Here is a 22,723-nt window from a genome sequence, read left to right as displayed (position 1 = left end):
ATTTCCCCCAAAATTCTCATTAACCTAATGCATCCAGAGTTTTAGTAAGTGAGTTTTTGTAATTCCTATTATTCTTAATGGTGGTTCTAATAAGATTTTCATTATTCCAATACCAAATTTTTTATTTTAAATCAGTATAAATTACAGACAGGACAACAAATACTACCATTTGAATTATTTCTACAATATTTCAGAAAATACATCATTATATTTTTTTTCACATTACAATAATGAAAATGAGATTATTACAGTAAGAATGGGGGGGAGGGGTGCTTAATTGTCAATGAAAATAATGTCAGTAAGTATGTATAAAATCTTTTAAATTTACTAAAAACAAGTTTACTTGTATTTTAAAACAAAATACAACTTCTTATTTATTTTTTCTGATTTTGGTGTGAAAAATGACCCTAACATGTTGTTCACAGAATATAATATATAATTTTTGAAAATCTAATATTTATTCATATAAATGATGTATTTGGGAAAAATACGGTCTTCTTTTTGATTGTGAAAGTGCTTTCATGACAATTAAGCAATGCGTCCAGACATATCTCCAGATATTAGATTCTAATTAGATTCTCGTTACTCATTTAATTTATATCAGTAAAATTAAAGGCAGTACAAAAACACTACCACAATGTATAAATACATGGCATTTTAAATAATATATATAATTTGTTTGTTTTTTCACATTATAGTAATGAGAATGAGATTTTATTACTTATGATTATTTATTACAGTAATAAGAATTTGCAAAGGAAATGTGCTTAATAGTATTTTTTTCATAAGCAGAATGCAAATAATAATAATAATAAATTCAATCTACTAAAAAAAATAAGCTTCATTGTCTTAAAACAATAGGGTGAAATATGACCCTGACATGTTCTTGACAGGTTTTGTGAGAATCGCCCGATAGTACTTCATGCAAAATACCAGTTGCCTAGGATTTGGTGGAATTAGCCTCAATTGTCCTATTTATGAATCAAAAGCTTTAAGGGAATTAAACGCTAGACTGATTGGATTATCTGACAGATTAGCCATCAGCATTTAGGGAGTGAAACAGTTTCTATGCAGAAAGCCTTGGGAACACTTCCTAGGGTTTGCTGGAGGTCAGTCTTTGTTATTACTGCAATGCTCATTAGTGTAAAAGCTGTAATCTTATACTCACTAATGTACATACACACTGTACTGTAAATGAAATTGATACTATATCAATAATTTATTATGGTGATGTAGAATCAGCAAAGACCAATTCCTACAAGTCAGATCATCCAAATAAAATTGTGGTTGGTAAGTATTTCAACACTACACTGTTAGCGTGATTAAACAGGTTTTGAACCAGTAGTACTACGATTTATGTTTCAACGATAATCAATATTGCCCTTCCCACACACAGACTCATACCAGATTACATTGACCAAACATGGTATGTGCCAAAATGTACTTTCTCTCCTTCATACTGAAATCTGTAATGGTTGATAAACAATTTTTATTGTCCTGTACATCCTCTTCTTAAAATACATATACACTGACCTTAAGTTCACTTTTTGCAACTTTTAAAGATCCATTCTAAATTATTTCCTTAAAGGTGAAGTGTAATTTCTGCACCACTAACATAAAAAAATGTATGGATTACCGATGGCTCTTGAGACGGACAGGCTGCCGTTGACCCTCCATGTGCCAAACCAGATCACACACCCACCCAGAGCCTCAATCCTCTTTTTCTCATCCTACACACACAAACACAAACAAACAATACAATCAACACAAATAGTTAACAATAACAGCTGGTATCTTTTTCAGACCAATGTCAATTAGTGAAACGCTAATAGGCTGAAATGTCAGGCTGTGGCTTACATATAGTTTAATGACAGATAAAGCTCCAAAGAGCTCTTGGGGGTGTGTTGTGTAACAGCTTTACTGTCATGAATTTTGTTGACTGAATGCGGTAAGGACATCTCTCAAATAGCTGGACTTCTGAGCTAAGAATGAAGGTCATATGCAATGCAATGCCTGATCTAGGACCAGTTTTTGGTAAATGAAAAACAAAACAGGTACATGGACTGGTGACAGCTGATCCTATGTCAACACTTTACTCAAAGACATTTGATTAAGGCATCAGTCTTACACTTTCATAAATGTACTCTTTAATAACTGAGCAAACTGAAGCTAAAATTTGATCCAATAAATATCATGCAGATTAACCCTTTAAACTCGGATGATACCATTTTATGGTAATCGGTAAAAACATCAAACTGATCAAATAGCCAGGTGTCATATGTTGTTGGAAAGTCCTCAAAGAGCAGAATAAAGCCAGCCAATTTTTTTTTACTCACAGATAACAATATAGCGAGTAATAGCTAAGTACATATCTTTGACATACATGTTACATGTAAACAGGCATTGCTTAAATGCCGCGTTTTTGCATATAACTTCATAAAAAATAAACTGAACATAAAATATCACATACCATTACTTAGAGGAGGTGATTACAACATAATCAGATTCATAGATTATTAGATAATTCACACAAAGCACAATGTGCACACAGCACATATTGTGCTATCTGTCTAAAAACATGTTAGCTTTCCTGGATCAGATGACTTTATTGGAAATTATGTAGTACATTGTCCAGCATCATGGAATGCTAAACCAATCATATTAGGATTCAGATCGCTGCAACCAGAGGTGGAAGTCATCCAAATTTGGGCAGAGAGGATTGTTCACTCTAATTACATAAGGCCACCAGGAGATGGCGCCAAGTACATGACGCAGACTCAATGATGGCTCAAATGACACAGAATGGAACAGAATGAGATCTCGTTACTTATTCCTGCATGCTTTGGAGAGAGAGCATACCTTTAGTCATTGTTGTATTTGCATGTGTAATTAGTTCTTATGTACAATTATTATGTTTTAATTGTTTGGAGAGGCTTTTGGACGCATGGAAATAAATAGGACAAATAATTTTTGTAATGCTATAACTTTTGATTGCTTTGTCGTATCAACACAAAATTTCACTCAGTTACAGGTGACATGATTGGGAAAAAAAGTTTTTCAGATCTACCCTAGTTACACTCTGAGATATATAATGTCAATCAGAAAAATAAGAAAAAAATTTAAGCACTTTATTAGGCTGAGAGTCTCAAAATTTATCATATTCTATATCATTAAACAATTTGAAAAGTTTTCTTTAAAATGATACCAAAAACTTGACCCTCCTTGTTTTGTTGTTGAGTTATAAGCCTTTAATTATGGGTGTGCCACTGAAACAGGAAATCTTTAAAAACACTCAGAGCTTAAAGGGTTAATCTTTCTGATAGAAATCTGCCTAACGATACACTAGTCTTTCTATCTGGTGTTTCTCACCTCTCTGTCTGGTTTGTGTGGTTTCATCAGCTCCACCGGTTGACCTCTCCGCACCATCATGACTTGTGAGTCACCCAGCCAGGCCACGTGCAGTGTGCGTCCCCTCAGAAAGGTCACGACCCCTGTGGTGCCACAGCGTAGGGTCTGTTCCACAAAAATACAAAGACTCAGGCATTTGGACGCAAACAGATGTAGTCACTGTAGAAAGGGCTAAAATTAGTGTTTATCTTTATGTCAGAGAGTCTGTCTATGAGGTTTGGACTCACCTCACGTGCGGCCTTCTGTACAAATCGCTCATCTGTCAATTTGAAGGCGTGACAAAGGGCCTCTCCCGGGTCCTTGCTGAACATCTCCTGTCTGACAAGGTTAACATGCAGGTGATTGGCAGCATAGATGGCAGCGTCCACCCCGCCATGACCATCAAACACGGCAAAAAATGCCTGGTCTTCCTGATCCTAAATGCATATGATTTCTGTTAGCTTCACTTCATAAAATCACTGTTACAATGTTCAATGTTATGCAAGTTTTGTTTAAAAAATATATAAGGGATAATGTACAGCCAGTATAATTATCACAAACGAAGCCCTGACAGGGTTATTTTGATGATCTTATATCATCCTGAAGGGTTTATTTTGCTATAAAGGCAAGGCAAGTTTATTTATGTAGCACATTTCATACACAATGGCAATTCAAAGTGCTTTACATAAAAATGATAAAGAAAATACAAGATAAATAAAAAATAAATAAAAACAAATTAAGAACATGAAATAAGAATAAAAAGTAATACAAAAATGTAAATTATTAAAATGAATAGAAAAAAGAATACAGAAATAAAATGATGCAATACAATCAGTTATTGGAGCACAGCACTCAGTGAAAACATGCACAGCTAAACAGATGTGTTTTTAGTCTAGACTTGAATGTGATTACTGTTGGAGCAAACCTGACCTCTTCTGGAAGCTGGTTCCAGCTGCGGGTGGCATAATAGCTAAATGCAGTTTCACCTTGTTTTGAGTGAACCCTCTGTATGTCTAACTGACTTGATCCTAATGATCTGAGAGGTCTGATTGGTTTATATTCAACAAGCATATCTGCAATTTATTAAGGTCCTAGGCAATTGAGTGATTTATAAACGAGTAATAGTACTTTAAAATAAATTCTAAATGCAACTGGAAGCCAGTGTAAAGACCTGAGGACTGGAGTAATATGCTCAGAATTTTTGGTTCTGGTGAGAATCTTGGCAGCAGCATTCTGAATGAGCTGCAGGTGTCTAATGGTCTTTTCGGGAAGGGTGGTGAGAATTCCATTGCAGTACTCCATCCTACTGGTGATGAATTCATGAGCAAGTTTCTCTAAGTCTAAGTCTAGACTGGATACAAAACATCTAATTCTCACTTTATTTTTTAGATTATAGTAGGCTGATTTAGTTACTGCTTTGATGTGACTACTGAAACTAAGGTCTGACTCCAAAATGACACCAAGATTCCTTTGTTGCCAAATACAACCTCTGTCTTGTCGTTGTTTAACTGAAGGAAATTTCGGCACTTCCAACTGTTAATTTCATCAACGCACTGGCACAGAGTGTCTATGGGGCTGTAGTCATCAAAAGACTGAACTGACTTAACATTATCCTTGCATTATCCTATTACACAGCTACTTACCAAACAAGTGAATGGAGCTGACATGTTAATTTGAGTTCATATTACTTTATTATGTGAGAAGACAGTGCGGAGTGACACATGAGACATTAAACTAGCACAGATTGGTTGGAGATTGGTTGCCAAGGACAACAGTCAATTATACAGACTAGTGGTCATTATAAGAAAATATTTGTCCTCAGAAAGCCATGATCGACCAATCAGAATCAATATTCCAGAGAGCCGTGCAATAATATGTTTTTATTAATTAGACCTACATGTTATATTAAAGTGTAAAAAACTCCTTTAATTTCCAGGTCAATAAACAATTTGTCTCTAATTTCCATATCATGGCAAATTAGCCTAATCAATGGTTTACTAATGCATCACATTTGAGTTCATAACATTTTGATTAGAAATATTTTGCTATAGTCACTCACTGTACTGAAATAAATGTTCCTGTTGTTATTAAGAAAATAGGTTATTTCCACGAAAAAGATCTCATAATCCATCCTTAATTGATATAAATCCTTGAAAACGTATTTCAATCCCTACAGAACAGAAAACAAAAACGTGCCAACCCCTGGCATTCAACACGTCTGAAGCTGCTCTCTTAATAAACTGCAGCAAACATGGCTAAATGAAATATTACACATGAGAAATATATGCAAATCAAATGTTCATGTTCCCTCTTGTTGATCGCTTTTAATTATCAGCAGCTTAAGAGTAATGAAATGGCTTAGTTCCACAGCAGGGTTGGTCAGATTGGATAAGCTTTCATTGGTGTAAATTAGGAATTCATTATAGACGATTGATGAACTTCCATTACTATGACTGTGACACACTCTGGCACAATTCACCTACTTATACTATGCACTAAAAGTATGTACTTCAGTGGTGATGGGAAACTACATACTTTTGAGTCTGTTACAAAGGAGTACACCAGCACTGGAATATGCTTTCAAAACATTACTCTGTGTGAGCATCCCAACTGGCCCAAAGGATAGCATGAGTTTGGGGTTGGACTAACTGTTTGTTTGACCAATGAGTGTATAGGAAACTTGTCATTATTTTTGCACCATTTCTGTTACATACATTTTGTTCATACATTAAAAAACTGATTTAAACTGAAAAAGTTGAAAGAAAAGCATTCAAAGAAGAGCACCAAGAGCTCTTCTTTTTCACAAGGGATTGTAGGCAATATCAGCCGAAAAGCATGATCTGGCCACTTTGGCTTACTATTTTCTACATACTATGATTTGGAATGCACTAATCATAATCCTTCATGTACTATTCAGGATAGATACTGTGTGGATTGTGATGCGTGATGTGTGTTCACTGCATGTGATTGCATGTGCAACAATTGACTACATTGCAGAGGCACAACATTTGTTTATTACAGTAGTTTTGTCATGTCGCTAATGTGCAGTGTAAACCCGGTACAAGAAAGTAAGTGGACAAGAGACCTTTGAATTAGTTTTTTTTTTTTTTCTGAATTGTACAGCACTTGGGCTCAACTACTTTTTTTTTTAAATGTGCTATATAAATAAATATTGACTTAACTTCATATAGAATATCATATGAAGACCAATGATGGAGTTATGTTTACCTCTCTCTCTCTCTCTTTAAATGCACTGAATTATGTCCATTTATGGCTGAGTAGTCTTTAATTTCTCTTAGCCTACGGCAAAGGGATGCTGGTGTTTGCCAATAATACCAGTAAAATACTAGCATTTATAAACTAACAGTTACCCAAGCTGACAGATTAAAAGTTTATGAGTAAAGTGTGGAAGGGAAGAGTTTATTGATGAAACGTGCGGCCATCAAAATGGAATATTCCCCACAGTCGTGCTTTGAGGAGGGTCTATTTCATGCCACACCGTCTGCTCTCATAAGGGGAAGCATAGCCTACACATCTCATCTGAAATATCAAGTAGGCTAGATCTAGACATGAGACAGCAAATCTGTGTACACTTATTGCTTTCCAGTGGAAATTACACTGACAGGAAAGAGATTATATAATGCTATTTCTTCAGTGTAAGATAAGATCAACACGATTCTATTATAATGGAAAGTGATGCAAAGTGTATCACTGCTTTAAAATCTATCTAGAGACTCAACTATTTTCTTTGGTTTTCATACATTTGGGGGAGCTATTTGTTAAGGCCTAGTAGACTGAAATCAACAAAGATTAAACTCTGTGAAGGCCTTGAAAAACTTTCTGAGCAAAACGATCATAAGCTGTTGTCAGCCTTAGTATCCATGAGATTTTGTAGCCATTAGAATTTGCCTGTGGGCTGGAGCTGTGGCCTAGCAGATGCTCATCCACATTGAGCCCTGGTGCTCATGTTTCACAATCATATTTTAAACTCTTCTCTCCATCATTTTCTGCCCTCACTTTGCTAGTGTATCAATAAAAGAGGTCAAATAATCTTAAAGGGATAGTTCACCAACAATGAAAATGCTCTCATCATTTACTCACCCTCATGCTATCCCAGATGTGCATGACTTTCTTTCTTCTGCTGAACACCAATGAAGATTTCTCAGCTCTGTTGGTCCTTTCAATGCAAGTAAATGGTGGCCAGAAATGGGAGTCCAAAAACCAGATAAAAGCAGCATAAAAGTAATCCATATGACTCCAGTGGTTAAATCCATATCTTCAAAAGTGATATGATTAGTGTGGGTGAGAAACAGATCAATATTTAAATCCTTTTTTACTATAAATCTCCACTTTCACTTTCACATTCTGAAAGTCACATGTGGCACCTGTTTAGTTTCGCTATCACATCTGAAAGTGAAAGTGGAGATTTATATTAAAAAGGACCTACAGAGCTGAGATATTCTTCTAAAAATCTTCGTTTGTGTTCTGCAGTAGAAAGAAAGTCATACATATCTTGGATGGCATGAGTGAGTAAATGATGAGAGAATTTTCATTTTTGGGTGAACTATCCCTTTAAGAAAAGACAAAAACATCTCTATATTCACTAAATGTGCTCTAAGTGATTCTTAGAATACAACGCCTAAAATTATACCTGATAGATATCACTGAAATAGGTTTCCTGAGAAACCACAGTTGTATCTGTGACAGCTCGGGTGCTATAAAAAACAAAACAAAAAATAAATAAATAAAATATGTACTGTATATATTTTCTGTCCAAACAGCAAACCTGCCAATCAGAAACACTCTCTATCTGTGAATCATTTGCCATGTTTAGGATGTCTTTGGTGGGTCAGGTTTTGGAGAGAGGGAGTGTGACTGAAGTTAGTAAAATCTGAAATTTCTTGTACAGCACCTTTAACTATAGGATTATTTATGTTTGGTGTTTATTACCAGAAATAAAATGTGATTTTAAGACATGTTCAAAGCCATACCTGCAGATTGAAAAGCGTGTTGAAATCAGGAATGACGACATGTTTGTCCTCCATCTTACGGCGCATGTTTTTAATGGCGTGGATGGAGGTCTCGTAGTACGGCAAGTGGCGGCGGCGATAAGGGAACTCTTTGAGCCAATGACAGCACGTCTCGCACAGCTTATTAAAAACCAACCGTGCTAGCTTCACCGACTCAATCTCTGTTGAGGAAAAATAAATATTTTCATGGGTAGCTGATGCATAACATGTCCATGGACTTTTTTTAATCAACATCAAGATTTTAAATTAAAATGTATATGATTGGGGAAAGTGTACATTTTAGTTGCTGTGAATGGTCACCCTTTCTTTTAAATTATTTTACCATTTCTATCACCTCTTTGCCTTCACTAGTTTATTTTAAATGTCCTGAAGTGTGACAAATGAGGTTTTTCATCATAAAGTACAACTATTCTCTGTAATCTCTCAACTGATCTGATGTCATAACAGCTGCATGCATAATAATAATAATAATAATAATAATAATAATAATAATAATAATAATACAATAGCAAAATGCTATTTAAAAGAGTATAGCATGTCACGCCACAGGACATCAACCTTCAAAAGTGTTTCATGTCAATACCCACATACTGCAGTTCACAAGGAAACACAAACATGCAGAGCTGGTGTAATTGCATTTATTTTATGATGACTCAGTAGCCATTGTTTCATGTCAATAGATTGTAAAATAAAAACACACACATGAACCATACACAAACAGATGTGCCATTCAATTTCATATTGGAAAAGAAGTGTGCATGAGCTGCTGATTAAATGCTCATTAGAAATGGAATTGAGAACAGTAGGCAAAATAGGCCATCTGCCAACTGAGAGAGAAAGAGAGGTGATTGGTTGATGATGATGGGTTTGTTCCAGCTCTAGTCTCAATGAGGAAAGACTGGCGTTCCTTTATTCTGTGAAGTTTTCATAGGTCCATCTGCCCCCTCCCTTCACACCCACCTGTGCTCACCTTTGAACTGTACACTCTTTCCTACAGTATCTTTCAGACAGTAATATAAAACATTTGATAGACAATTTACTGGCTTATTGTTTAACAAAAATATGTAGAATTAAGAAGTGCCTATTAAAGGCTTAATTTTTTCACCCAAAAATGAAAATTATATCATTGTCCTCATGTTGTTCCAAACTTGTATCTCGGTGCATCAAGATGTTTCACGTCAGTTTTGATGTCATTGACACAAAACACCATTGGTTCTCGCATGTTGTAAACGTAACACGATGCACCAAATTTGAATATGCAAAAGTGCAAATTAAATTTGTGAGCTATGGCAGAGGGCAAGATTTTCAATGAGTAACAGTTAAACTTTCGGTCCGTTCCTCTCAAAAAGCTATCGTATGGCTTCAGAAGAATTGGAATGTAGTGTTTGAGTCTTTAAGCGTTTTGGAGCTTGCCAGCACCTTGTAATAGAGAGCCAAATATCTCAAAATTAAATCATAAAATAAATGGATAAATATTTAAATAAATCATATTTAAATAGTAAAAAAATATAAAAGCATTAAATCACTAAATAAATCAATAAATGTGTTCCATGTATTTCATTTGACTAAGCTTGCATCCATCTGTAACTTGCCATTAGCTTTAGGTAGATTTTCATTTTAGCAGAAGCTTTGCTCTTTTCATTTTCTAAATTTGACTCACTAAGGGTCCGTTCACACTGAATGTATTGTGCTTTGTCAAAAAAGCTAGATGCAGCACAATGAACGGCACACATGCAGGTGTCTCAAGGTGCGGGAGGAAGTCATACGGGTCTGGATCGACATGAATGATGACAGAATTTGAATTTTTGGGCGAAGTAAGCAGTTAAAAAGTTCTATCAAATAACTTCATTGGCTAGTTATTTGTTCCTCAATCTAATAAAAACGTCAGGCAGGCAATTGTGTTTGCATGATTTGTAAAGATGCAAAACTCCAGGCAACGTGCCGAATTTGCCTAATGGAGTGTCTGCTGCTTTATGATTCCAGTTATTGAGTTCTTTTTCTGTAGCGGTAAGGCAGCACCTCCCCTTCCTATTCTGTCCATCAGTCCACCCCAATACTGCTTTTGATGTATGTATTTTAGCATTGTGTGGACGAAGAAGCCTTTTAGATTGTTTGATGGTCGTAAAAGCAGACATTACATGCTCTTTAGTCTTCTCTTAGCCTTTTAGATGTGCTCTCTCTCTCTCTCTCTCTATCTCTCTCTGTCTTGTTTCCGTGGGCACTGAATCTAAATTTAATCTGCCATTTCAGTGCTGCGCTGGTGAACAGTATGTACTGCCTTTGCCTTGAGCCAGACGTCTGTCTGACCACCAGCACACAGAGGCAGCCTGATGCGAGTCGTTCCCACTGCTATGACTCACACTGAACACACTCCGTGCTCCTGCTGGGATACGCCATATAGGACTGTTTAAAGGAATGTATTTTGCATGAAACCATTGATCAACTGTCCCGGCTCAGAAAAACCAGGCTCAGCTCAAGTGGAGTTCTTGAGCACTGACATACAGTATTCTAGTGAGTAAATTCAAAATAGATTACATTCCATCTGGCCTTATAAATCTACTTTCCACTCAGGAAAGTGTGTGCTATATGAATTTCTCATAACTCATGCCAACTCATAAGATAACGCTGGCTGGACTTTCTGACATGGAGATAGGATAAGATCTGCTTAAATTCTGTATGAACCACAAAAGCTGCCTTCAAATCATGTCTGAATGGCCATATTGATGAGATGAGTGCACATGAATACCAAAACAAGGTCGTAATTACCAGTGGGACAATTGTAAAATTTTCTTTGAGCCTCGCTTTTCCGAGTTGAGGGTATGAAAATTAAAGAATTATGGCAGAATTATGGTAGCTTCTGTGCTGCTTGTGGCACCAAATGGAATTGCAATCCATTTGTTTGTTTGTTAGTTTATTTGAGTAGCCTGATCTAAAAAACATTCTGAAAACATTAGCTCAACAAATGGCATGAGTTCAGGTAGGGACTACCTGTTTGGTCAAACCATGGAAAATGCGAGTGTTTGAAACTAGTTTGAAAACAAATGTGTTTTTGCAAAAAAAATCGTTCTTCATTGATCACGTATACACCTGCAATCTTACACCAATTATGCTTAAAAAGGCGATAACGTGTACAGTCATGTAAATGCCTTATGCGGTCTTCCTTTATCAGCGTAAGGTCATAAACAGTTGTGGAAAAAAATTGCATACCTATATTTGCCCATTACCCAGATTACATGTTGCATGTAAACACCTTTACCGATGTTTTAACCATATTATCCAAAGTGCACAGATGTTGTGTTTTAACGCCCAAAGCATAGTATAACCCAGTGATTTCAAATCTCATGTAAACATGGTTCCCTATCTGTCACTCACTCGACGTTGGTGTCGATGTAGTGACACTAGGGGTCACTCTTGGGAGCCCGAGACACCTCTGGTCTTTGATAAAAGGCCAATGAAAATTGGCGAGTGGTATTTGCATGCCACTCCCCTGGACATACGGGTATAAAAGGAGCTGGTATGCAACCACTAATTTTCTCTTCGGAGCCGAACGGTCATGCTCATTGAGCTGAATACTACTGTTCATTCACCTCTGCTGGATCTGACGGCGCATTTCAGCGGCTTCTCCCCCCTCTGCACTGGTGCACTGCAGAGAACGCCCCTGGGCGCTTCGGCAGAAAAACTAGAGAGTATGTTTTCTGAAAGAGCATTTTTCCCCTCTAAAAGAGTATATATTTCTCTAAAAGAGCGCACAAATGGAACGTCTTTTTAAAGACGCGTCTTTTTTTAGATGCTTTTCCGATTTTGTGTTATTCCTGGTTGTGCTCGTTATCTCTCGCCTTCTGACGGTCACGATCACTGTCTTTCGTGTCTGGGCACTGCTCACGCGGAGACAGCGTTCGTGGATGGTCATGTTCTCATTGCGAGAATATGTCCATGGCAATGTTGCGGTCGCGGCTCGCCTTCGTAAGAAAGCGAGCCACCCCAGAGGCTCCCGCCTCGGTCCTTTTACCCACGGGCTAGCACTGGGGGCGATTTGGGGACCCCAATGGGACCGCCTCCGCCGGGTATCCCCCCGCAGACCTCCCATTCCCCAGCATGCTCGTCTGCCCCGATCGGGCTTCTGGGTGAGTCCGCCGGCTCGTCTCACAGCGAGTTCGACCTCTTATTCGGAGCCCGCGAAAGTGATGAGCTCTCGAGCGCAGCATCGGAGAGCGGACTCGTCCAGTCGGAAGCCTCAGCTGGGCTTCTCCCTTCGGGGTCGATTGCCCAGTCACAGGCTGACGCGGAGATGACGACATGCTTTCCCGGGCAGCCGCGAGCGTCGGTTAGAGTGGATTTCACTGCTCTTCCCTGAACCCTCGAGGCTCGGTGATTGGTTCCTGGGCTCGCGGCGCCGCTCAAAGCCATGCCCCGCCCCCATTCCTTTCTTCCTGGAAGTGCATGAGGAGCTGACAAGGTCGCGGGAGGCACTTTTTACTGCCCAATCTTTTCAGCTTCCCCGCCCTCACTACCCTCGATGGTGGGGTGGACAAGGGCTATTCGGCAATCCCCCGGTGGATAAAGGCGCTCGCGGTGCACCTATGCCTGCAGAGCGCCGCCACCTGACGCGGGTGCCCAAAGCCCCCGTCCAAGGCCTGTAGGTTTACGTCGTCTCTGATGGCCAAGGCCTACGGTGCCGCTGGACAAGCCGCCTCCGCCCTGCATGCCATGGCTCTCCTGCAAGTCTACCAAGGCGCTAAAGGAACGAGGGTAGTTCCGCCCCGGGATTGATGCAGGAACTGCGCTCAGCGACTGACCTCACTCTCCGAGTGACGGAGGTCACGGCGCGGTCTCTTGGGCGGACGATGGCCACACTAGTGGTCCAGGACTTTGCCCAGCAGTTTTCGATGGTAGAGCAGTAGATGGATGCTAGCCGGCATATCCTGCCCCAGCGCGGCTCAAGATCCCGCACCCTGTCTACTCATCGCCAAGGGCGTCCCCCTGTGGTGACTGCACCGGCTCCGCTGCAGCCCGCCCCTTCGGCCCAGCCCCGGCGTGGAGCCCACTGCAGGAAGCAGACGCCACCCGTCTCGCGGCCGCCCAGAACCCATGAAAGGCTACAAAGCACCCTTGAGACGGGTGACCCAGGGACAACGAAACCCGCTGCTCTGGAGCTGGTAAGCAGATCTCCGTCTTTTTGATACCTTTTGCATTTAATTGCGCTGCATGCCCAAGTGGCTGCAGTACTCAAGAGCAGTTTCCTTGTTCCCTGGGTCACGTATCCGGTGTGTACGGCCGTCATCACGACCACCGTCCACCACTCTATTTGGCAGGTTTTGCGCTCCAGCGGCGGTCTCCCGCCCCTGAGCGCCCAGCTGTGGCACAAATCCGCCCCCGATGTGACAGTCTCCACGGGTCACAAGGACAGGCCTCTTTCTCCCCCGTCACAGGCTGTTCCGGGGGTGGTCACATGGAGCCAGGTAAGTGCTTCGATGTCCTTAGACCCAGCACGGCCACGACGTGGTGTGACACCTCGAGATCCACCCTGCCACGAGGCCCCACCTGCCGGTACGTCCGATGACGTTGTCCTTTTGGTCCCCCTTGCGCGGAACTTGGACGCATGGCTTGCGCTTTCCAATCCGTCACGAGGGCTGGTCCGGACCGTCCTACTCGGCTGCGCGATTCACTTCACCGGGCATCCGCCAGGTTCAGCGGTGTCCACTTCACCTTGGTAAAAGACGAAAACGCTGCTACCTTGCGCGGAGATCGCTACCCTCCTACGGAAGATAGAACCTGTCCCTCCAGCTGAGATGAAGAAAGGGTTTTTCAGCCCCTACTTCATCGTACCGAAAAAAGGCGGTGGGTTGAGGCCAATCTTGGACCTGTGAGTTCTGAACTAGGCTTTACACAGACTCCCGTTCAAGATGCTGACGCAAAAACGCATTCTGGCGAGCGTCCGGCATCAAGATTGGTTCACGGCGGTAGACCTGAAGGATGCGTACTTCCACGCCTCGATCCTTCCTCGACACAGACCCTTCCTGCGGTTCGTGTCGAGGGTCAGGCGTATCAGTACAAAGTTCTCCCTTTCGGCTTGTCCCTGTCCCCTCGCGTCTTTACGAAGGTCACAGAGGCTGCCCTTGCCCCATTAATGGAGGTGGGCATTCGCGTTCTCAACTATCTCGACGACTGGCTAATCCTAGCTCACTCTCGAGACATGTTGTGCGCACACAGGTACCTGGTGCTCACACACCTCAGCCGACTAGGGCTTTGGGTCAACTGGGAAAAGAGCAAGCTCCTCCCAGTTCAGAGCATCTCTTTTCTCGGTTTGGAGTTGGACTCAGTCTCCTTGACGGCGCGCCTTACGAACAAGCGTGCCCAGTCGGTGCTGGCCTGTTTGAAGGCGTTCAAACAGGGAACAGCGGTTCCACTGAAACTTTTTCAGAGGCTCCTGGGGCATATGGCATCCTCGACGGTGGCCACCCCGCTCGGGTTGATGCATATGAGGCTGCTTCAGCACTGGCTCCAGACTCGAGTCCCGAGACGGCCATGGCGCCACAGGACACACCGCGTGGCCATTACGTTGGTCTGTCACTGTCTTTTCAGCCCTTGGACCGACCTCTCGTTCCTACGGGCAGGTGTTCCTCTAGAACTGGTCCCCAGGCGTGTCGTGGTCACAACAGATGCCTACAAAACAGGCTGGGGCGCTGTTTGCAATGGGCACGCAGCCGCCGTCCTCTGGACTGGTCTGCGACTGCATTGGCACATCAACTGCCTCGAGTTGTTGGCAATTCTCCTCGCCCTGCGGAGGTTTCGGCCATGGATCCAGGGCAAGCACGTGTTAGTTCAGACAGACAACACGACAACGGTAGCATATGTCAACCGCCAAGGTGGTTTGTGCTCTCATTGTATGTCACAACTTGCCCGCCGTCTCCTCCTCTGGAGTCAGCAGCACTTCAAGTTGCTGCAAGCCACTCACATCCCGGGCAACCTCAACACTACAGCGGACTCGCTGTCACAACAGGTTACCCTCAGGGGAGAGTGGAGACTCCACCTTCAGGTGGTCCAGCTGGTTTGGAGTCGATTCGACAGGGAGTCAACCTCCCAAGAATCCTCCCCACTGCCCGCTCTGGTACGCCCTGACCGAGGCCCCCCTCGGCATAGACGCGCTGGCACACAGCTGGCCTCCTGGCATTCACAAATATGCGTTTCCCCCAGTGAGCCTGCTTGCACAGACCCTGTGCAAGGTCAGGGAGGACGAGGAGCAGGTCGTCCTGGTAGCACCCTACTGGCCCACCCAGACTTGGTGCTCGGACCTCACACTCCTCGCGACAGCTCCCCCCTGGCAAATTCCCCTGAGGAAGGACCTTCTTTCTCAGGGAAGGGGCACCATCTGGCACCCGCACCCAGACCTCTGGAATCTCCATGTCTGGCCCCTGGATGGGACGCAGAAGACCTAAGCTGTCTCCCACCTGCGATGGTAGACACGATCACTCAGGTTAGGGCTCCCTCTATGAAGCGCCTGTATGCCTTTAAGTGGCGTCTGTTCGCTAAGTGGTGTTCTTCCCTTCGGGAAGACCCCCAGAGATGCGCAGTCAGATCAGTGCTTTCCTTCCTGCAAGAGAGGTTGGAAGGGAGGCTGTCCCCTTCCACCTTGAAGGTGTACGTTGCTGCCATAGCAGCACACCATGACGCAGTCGACGGTAAGTCCTTAGGGAAGCACGACCTGATCATCAGGTTCCTAAGAGGCGCCAGGAGGCTGAATCCCTCCAGGCCGTGCCTCATCGGACCTCTGTATTTCTTCAGGGTCTACAGAGAGTCCCCTTTGAGCCTTTACAGTCAGCTGAGCTTAAGGCACTCTCCTTGAAGACTGCCCTCCTGACTGCGCTCACTTCCTTCAAGAGGGTAGGTGACCTACAAGCGTTCCCTGTCAGCGAAACGTGCCTGGAGTTCAGTCCAGGTTACTCTCACGTGATCCTGAGACCCTGACCGGGCTATGTACCCAAGGTTTCCACCACCCCTTTAGGGACTAGGTGGTGAACCTACAAGCGCTGCCCCAGGAGGAGGCAGACGCAGCCCTGTCGTCGCTGTGTCCGGTGCGCGCTTTACGCATCTATTTGGATCGCACGCAGAGCTTTAGAATCTCTGAGCAGCTCTTTGTCTGCTTTGGTGCACAGCGGAAAGGAAGTGCTGTCTCCAAGCAGAGGATCGCCCACTGGCTCATTGACGCCATAACTATGGCATATCTCGCCCAAAACACGCCACCCCTGGTAGGGCTACGAGCCCATTCTACCCGTGGTGTAGCGGCATCTTGAGCCCTGGCCAGAGGTGCCTCTCTAACAGACATTTGCAGAGCAGCGGGCTGGGTAACACCCAACACCTTTGCAAGGTTCTACAACCGCCGGGTGGAACCGGTTTCGTCCCAGGTAGTGGCACGCAACACAAGCGGATAAGCCCGGGATAGCCGGCTGGGTGTATCGCTTGCACATAGCGCCTTCCACCTCCTTTTGAGCTGAAGACGTGTGCCGTTAATTCCCAGTAGTGTTCACAAAATTTGTTCCCTGGTTGACTTCCTCCGAGCCCTGTGGCAATCGAGTTTTCGGAGAGACTCACTGCCGGCCCAGTACACGTGCTAACTAAGAGCCCGGTTCTGGGATAGGTGCTCCGCATGTGGCGGTTCCCTGTAAGGCTAACCCCATGCGATCTATATCTTCCGCTAATTCGTTTCCCTGCTGGCAAACTGCGTCTTCCTTGGGCAGAGCCCCTCTGCCCCAGTCACCCTGGGTCCGGCCATTCATGTGGACGTTAATTTTAACACGTGTCACCTACCTAAACATCGCTGCAGATCAGGTACACCCCTTCATGGCAATGGTATTCCCTGATGGCAGTGGCCTCTTTCAGCAGGATAATGCGCCCTGCCACACTGCACACAATCTTTGGGAATGGTTTGAGGAATCTGATGAAGAGTTCAAGGTGTTGCCCTGGCCTCCAAATTCCCCAGATCTCAATTCGATTGAGCATTTGTGGGATGTGCTGGACCAACAAGTCCGATCCATGGCGGCTCCACCTCGCAACTTACAGGACTTGAAGGATCTGCTGCTAATGTCTTGGTGCCAGATACCACAGGACACCTTCAGTCCTTGCTTCAGTGGGTCGGCACTGTTTTGGCAGCACAAGGAGGACCAACAGCATATTAGGCAGGTGGTCATAATGTTTTGGCTCATCCGTGTAACTGCACTTTTCTGACGGCCTTTTAAAAAGTGGTTTAAAATATTTTGATGACATACATTTTTTTGCAAGCAACATTTCATTGCAAAAATGCTATTCTATTACAGTAGATTTGCCAGTGACCGTTTGTTTGGAGGGCACTTAAAAGTGTGTTATAGACATATATTTTCACTTATATTGTTCCGTTATAGTGATCAGTTACATAACATTAACAACTCATGTGATTGCCTTATTTAAAAAAAAAATCCTAAACTGAGAGCCCATAAAGCAAATATGCATGCTTTGTATAAACCACTGTAGAACATTTCCTCTTTATTTTGTTGCATGATCACTAAAAAGCCTCCAATATTTTTTGGGATTTGATGTGTAAGAGAAGCATCCATTTTATTCCAACCAAAATCACTTGAATTGTCTCTACTTTTGTTACTGTTACTGCATGACTCAAGTGCAGTTCACCAAACATGCTATTGTGTCTGTCTGTATTCTATTTTCAATGTTTTTCTATGTAAGCATACACTAAGACATCACTGACCGTTGCACCACATCCAGCTGTTTTTCAGTGTATTGTGCAGGAGCACTACATTTTTTTAGATGTTATGTCAGGTAAAAAAAGAACGTAAACTTGTAAAAGAGTCTCGAGACACCTGTGTTCTGTTATATGCATTGCGCTGCATCTAGCTTATTTTAATGCTCTATCTGAAGCTTAGTGTCTCAGTCATTATCTGACTGTTGTCCAAAAAAATTAAGATCATGACATAATCTGTCTACAAAAGAGTCTTTATGATGAGAGGGAAGTAAGGGGGAAATTAATCAGATTCAACACAATATCATGACAAAGAGAAGTGTCGGGCCTTCAAATGTGAATTCATCTTTGGAGATGCTCAAAGAATGAGCTCCATTAGGCATGCAATAAAAGCCTCAATAGCAGATGTGTGCTCTCCTCTCGACACCATCCCAAATTGTGTGGTGCATTTGCAGCCGTTACCACCTCATATTCCTTTGCCATTTCAATTCGAATATAGAAAAATAAGAAAGCAATTCAGGCCAACGTTAAGTAAGTAAGTCACCTAAATTTGCAGTTGAATAGGAGGCTTAAAATTGTGCAGAATGGCCTACATTCGGATAAAATATTACGTGATCTCTACACAATAGCAAAACTTCAATACATATCCATTTCATTCACTGGCTTTATTGCCACTTCATGACATCAGTTATCTTTTTGGTCATTAGTGTCAAGAAAAACATTAAAATCTGATGGCCTGTGCAACATCTCTATTTCAATGTATGGCTACCCTGCTGAAAATACCAGCTTAAAGGAATAGTTCACACAAAAATGATAATTCTCTCATCATTTACTTAACCTCATGCCATCTCAGACTTTCTTACTTCTGAAGAACACAAACTATACAATAGGTCTATACAATGCAAGTGAATGGTGACCAGAACTTTGAATCTTCAAAAATCACAAAGGCAGAATAAAAGTAATCCATGAGACTCCAGTGGTTTAATCCATATCTTCAAAAGCAATATGATAGGTGTGGGAGAGAATCAGATCAATATTTAAGACATTTCTTTCTATAAATCTCCACCTTTGACCAGTAGGTGGTGATATGCAATAAGAATGCGAATTGCTAAAAAAACATAAGAATAATGCGAACGTGAAAGAGGAGATTTGCAGTAAAATAAATTCTTGAATATTGAACTTTTTCTCACCTACACCTATCATATCACTTCAGAAGACATGGATTTAACCACTAGTGTTTTAAGGATTACTTTTATTCTGCCTTTATGTGATTTTTGAAGATTTTAAAGTTCTGGTCACCATTCACTTGCATCGTATGGACCTACAGAGCTGATATATTCTTCTATAAATCTTCATTTGTGTTCAGCAGAAGAAAGAAAGTCATACACATCTGGGATAGCAGGGTGAAAAAATAATGAGAGAATGTTCATTTTTGGGTGAATTATTCCTTTAAACCAGCATGAATTACTATGCTGATCCAGACTGGTTTATGCTGATTAGTGCTGGTTAAATGCTGATCTAGCTCTTGGACCAACATGCCTAGGCTGTTTCCCAGCAAAACTTGGCTGGTGAAGCAGGTCAACCAGCATCGTGTGTTTGGTTGACAATGGTCTTGATAGTAAACCTATTAAAACAAGAGAGTTCCTGCTGGTTAAGCCGGTCAACTAAAGTGGTTTTGTTGGTTAAGGCAGGTTAGTGCTGGTCTACCTCTTGAACCAGCATATCAATACTGTTTACCAGCAAAACTTGACTGGTCTATACAGTAAAAAGTAGTAACCTCCAATTGTTACCTAAAGGGGCTACTTCTACCTGATCTAAGCCTTAAAATGAGTTTTGTTGGTGCAACTTAACATATTCTGGTTGATTCAGTAATAATTTTTTTTGACTTGGATAAAACCAGCAAATTCAGATGTAACCATATGAAGCACATTTTTTAGGTAAATATTTTATTTAGTGTACCAACACTGCTTTTCTAATGAAGCTGGTGTCACAGTCTGTCTCCCTCATTTTCTTCAAGGACTCTTATTTTGAAGTTTTCCCTCGGACTTCATTTCCCATAGTGCACTGCCCTCATCACTTCCATCTGTTTCTTATTATCCTCACCTGTATTCCATTCACTCATTAGTTCTCTTTGTATAAATATCTTCTAGTTTTACCCACTCCTTTGTCAGTCCTTGAAGTGTCACACTGTGTTAATGAAGTGCTACATTTAATAGTTTGTTTCCACTCCAGCAAATGTTTTACTCCAACGATAATAATTAAAGGATTGAATGAATCTACTCCTGTGTCTCCTCTCTTTCTCTTCCACTCCTAGACACCCAACGTTACAGAAGGACTGACCAACACAGAGAATATGGATATACTAACCTGTTCTTTCAAACGTCCTCCTCTACTTCAACGATCCCTCTAATCCTCATTTTCCACTCATCCTGACCTACACGAATTATGGAGTTTACTGGATTATTCATGGATTTATTTAAACAAGACCTTCCTCTCCTGGATTATACCACCATGTTCTGTCAACTCGCCAATTCCACCCCATCTGTGCCATTTACGGAATGGGCTTGAACTTCCACCGTCCCACTGCTCTTCTGGAAGTGGATAATCTTTCCTTCTTAGAATATGTCCGAGCCACACTCTTCATCCATTATTCCTCAGTATCATCCATTTCCAAGGTAATGCCTTCCACGGCCCCTGTCTCCGCGCCTTCCATGCCCCCTATCTCCAAGGTAACTCCTCATCATTCTATTCGCCTAAATTTTTTTGGGGGGGTGCTCATCCTCTTCAGGTTCCGGTGGTCGATTCCCTGCCACAGTCAGCGGTAGCGGCCGTGGTTTATGAGCCAGTGCCCGTGCCTGCCACGGTTTATGAGCCAGTGCCCGTGCCTGCCACGGTTTATGAGCCAGTGCCCATGCCTGCCACGGTTTATGAGCCAGTGCCCGTGCCTGCCACGGTTTATGAGCCAGTGCCCGTGCCTGCCACGGTTTATGAGCCAGTGCCCGTGCCTGCCACGGTTTATGAGCCCGTGCCTGCCACGGTTTATGAGCCAGTGCCCGTGCCTGCCACGGTTTATGAGCCCGTGCCTGTAGCCTCGACCGTCCCAGAGCCAGTGCCTGTAGCCTCGACATGTAACTATGCTCCCTGCTGGCCGGAAGAGAAGGAAAAGGACTCCTCCCCAGTCTTTGCCCATGCTCCCAACCACGGAGGTCGTTCCCCAGTCTCTGCCCATGCTCCAGTCTCGGCCTGTACTCTTCCACGGCTCTCAGCCCCGAGCCTCTCATGGCTCCGCCTCCCTTGGCTCCACTCTCAGTCTCTTCCACGGCTTTGCCTGATTCCCCAGAGTCCCCCCCTCCAGCGGTTCTGCCTCCTGACCCAGTCCCTGCCCTGTGGCCGCCTCCCAGGCCTCCTGACCCAGTCCCTGCCCTGTGGCCGCCCCCTAGGCCTCCTGATTATCATCCTTGGATCCTTCATCTTCTGCGTCATCATACCCTCCTCATCCGTCATTGGGGGGGGGGGGTAAATGTCACAGTCTGTCTCCCTCATTTTCTTCAAGGACTCTTATTTTGAAGTTTTCCCTCGGACTTCATTTCCCATAGTGCATTGCCCACATCACTTCCATCTGTTTCTCATTATCTTCACCTGTATTCCATTCACTCATTAGTTCTCTTTGTATAAATATCCTCTAGTTTTACCCACTCCTTTGTCAATCCTTGAAGTGTCACGTTGTGTTAATGAAGTGCTAATTTGTGTTTAAGAAGGATTGAATGAATCTACTCCTGCGTCACCTCTCTTCCCCTCCCACTTCTAGACACCCAACGTTACAGCTGGTTGACCAAGGCCATCATGCTGGCTAAACTAAATCATCTAGTTCTTGTTGATTTAAGAAGGTCAACTAATGTGGTGTTGCTGGTAAAGAAATTTAAACAGAGCAGTTGTCTACGTGTAGCCAAGTAGCTTGTCAAACCATGTTGGGTTAACATACCAGCATACTGTACCAGTGTCGAAAAACACAATGCTGGTGACCAGTAATACTTGTTTCTTCAGCACACTAATTACAGACAGTAAAGTTGACATTGTAAAGGAACCAGTAAGCTAAAAAATATGGCTAAACAAAATCAGACCTTACAATCCAAGTTCCTTTTTTATTAATTGGCTTTTTATGCATTAATGACATTTATGCAGTTTGGTTATTTTATGGAGGCACTCACGAGGCAGCGTGTCTTTTTCGTCCTCCACACACTTGTTGAGATGGTACATGGAGAGATCACTTTGAAGGATACAATCAGCTGTACCACGGGCCAGGGCTGATGCCAAGGAGAAAGGGCAATTACTGCAAAAGAGAGAAGAGACAGATTTATACGTCTGTTTAGTAGATAGTGGAAACATTATGCAAAAGATCACTGTGAGTATTTGATTACATTTTTTTTTAATAGCATTACAAATTGAGCACTCGTTTAACCGTGAGGTGATAATGCAAAAGCATTATGCACAGGTCAAAACAGAACATGACCAAGATTCTCCAGCTGAAAATGTTTTCTTACATTAAAACTAATTTCATGATCATCATGGACCAAACACT

The 22,723-nt window shown here is 42.6% G+C and overlaps 1 protein-coding gene across 1 annotated transcript in view; it reads right to left on the bottom strand.

Annotated features, from left to right (window-relative positions):
* The window catches only part of LOC127433997 (protein phosphatase 1E-like), a 72,189-nt gene that overhangs the window by 5,790 nt on the left and 43,676 nt on the right, over positions 1-22,723 (bottom strand). Inside the window, exons 2-6 of the mRNA XM_051686408.1 lie at positions 22,353-22,474; positions 8,379-8,578; positions 3,636-3,824; positions 3,370-3,513; positions 1,637-1,730 (exon numbers count right to left, since the gene is read on the bottom strand). Of these exons, the coding sequence (XP_051542368.1) occupies positions 1,637-1,730; positions 3,370-3,513; positions 3,636-3,824; positions 8,379-8,578; positions 22,353-22,474 (749 nt within the window). The remainder of the gene's footprint in view (positions 1-1,636; positions 1,731-3,369; positions 3,514-3,635; positions 3,825-8,378; positions 8,579-22,352; positions 22,475-22,723) is intronic.

Source organism: Myxocyprinus asiaticus, chromosome 43 (genome assembly GCF_019703515.2).
Source record: "Myxocyprinus asiaticus isolate MX2 ecotype Aquarium Trade chromosome 43, UBuf_Myxa_2, whole genome shotgun sequence".
Lineage (NCBI taxonomy): Eukaryota > Metazoa > Chordata > Actinopteri > Cypriniformes > Catostomidae > Myxocyprinus > Myxocyprinus asiaticus.
Note: the sequence above shows the minus strand (reverse complement) of the source record. Positions and strands in the feature narration are given on the sequence as shown.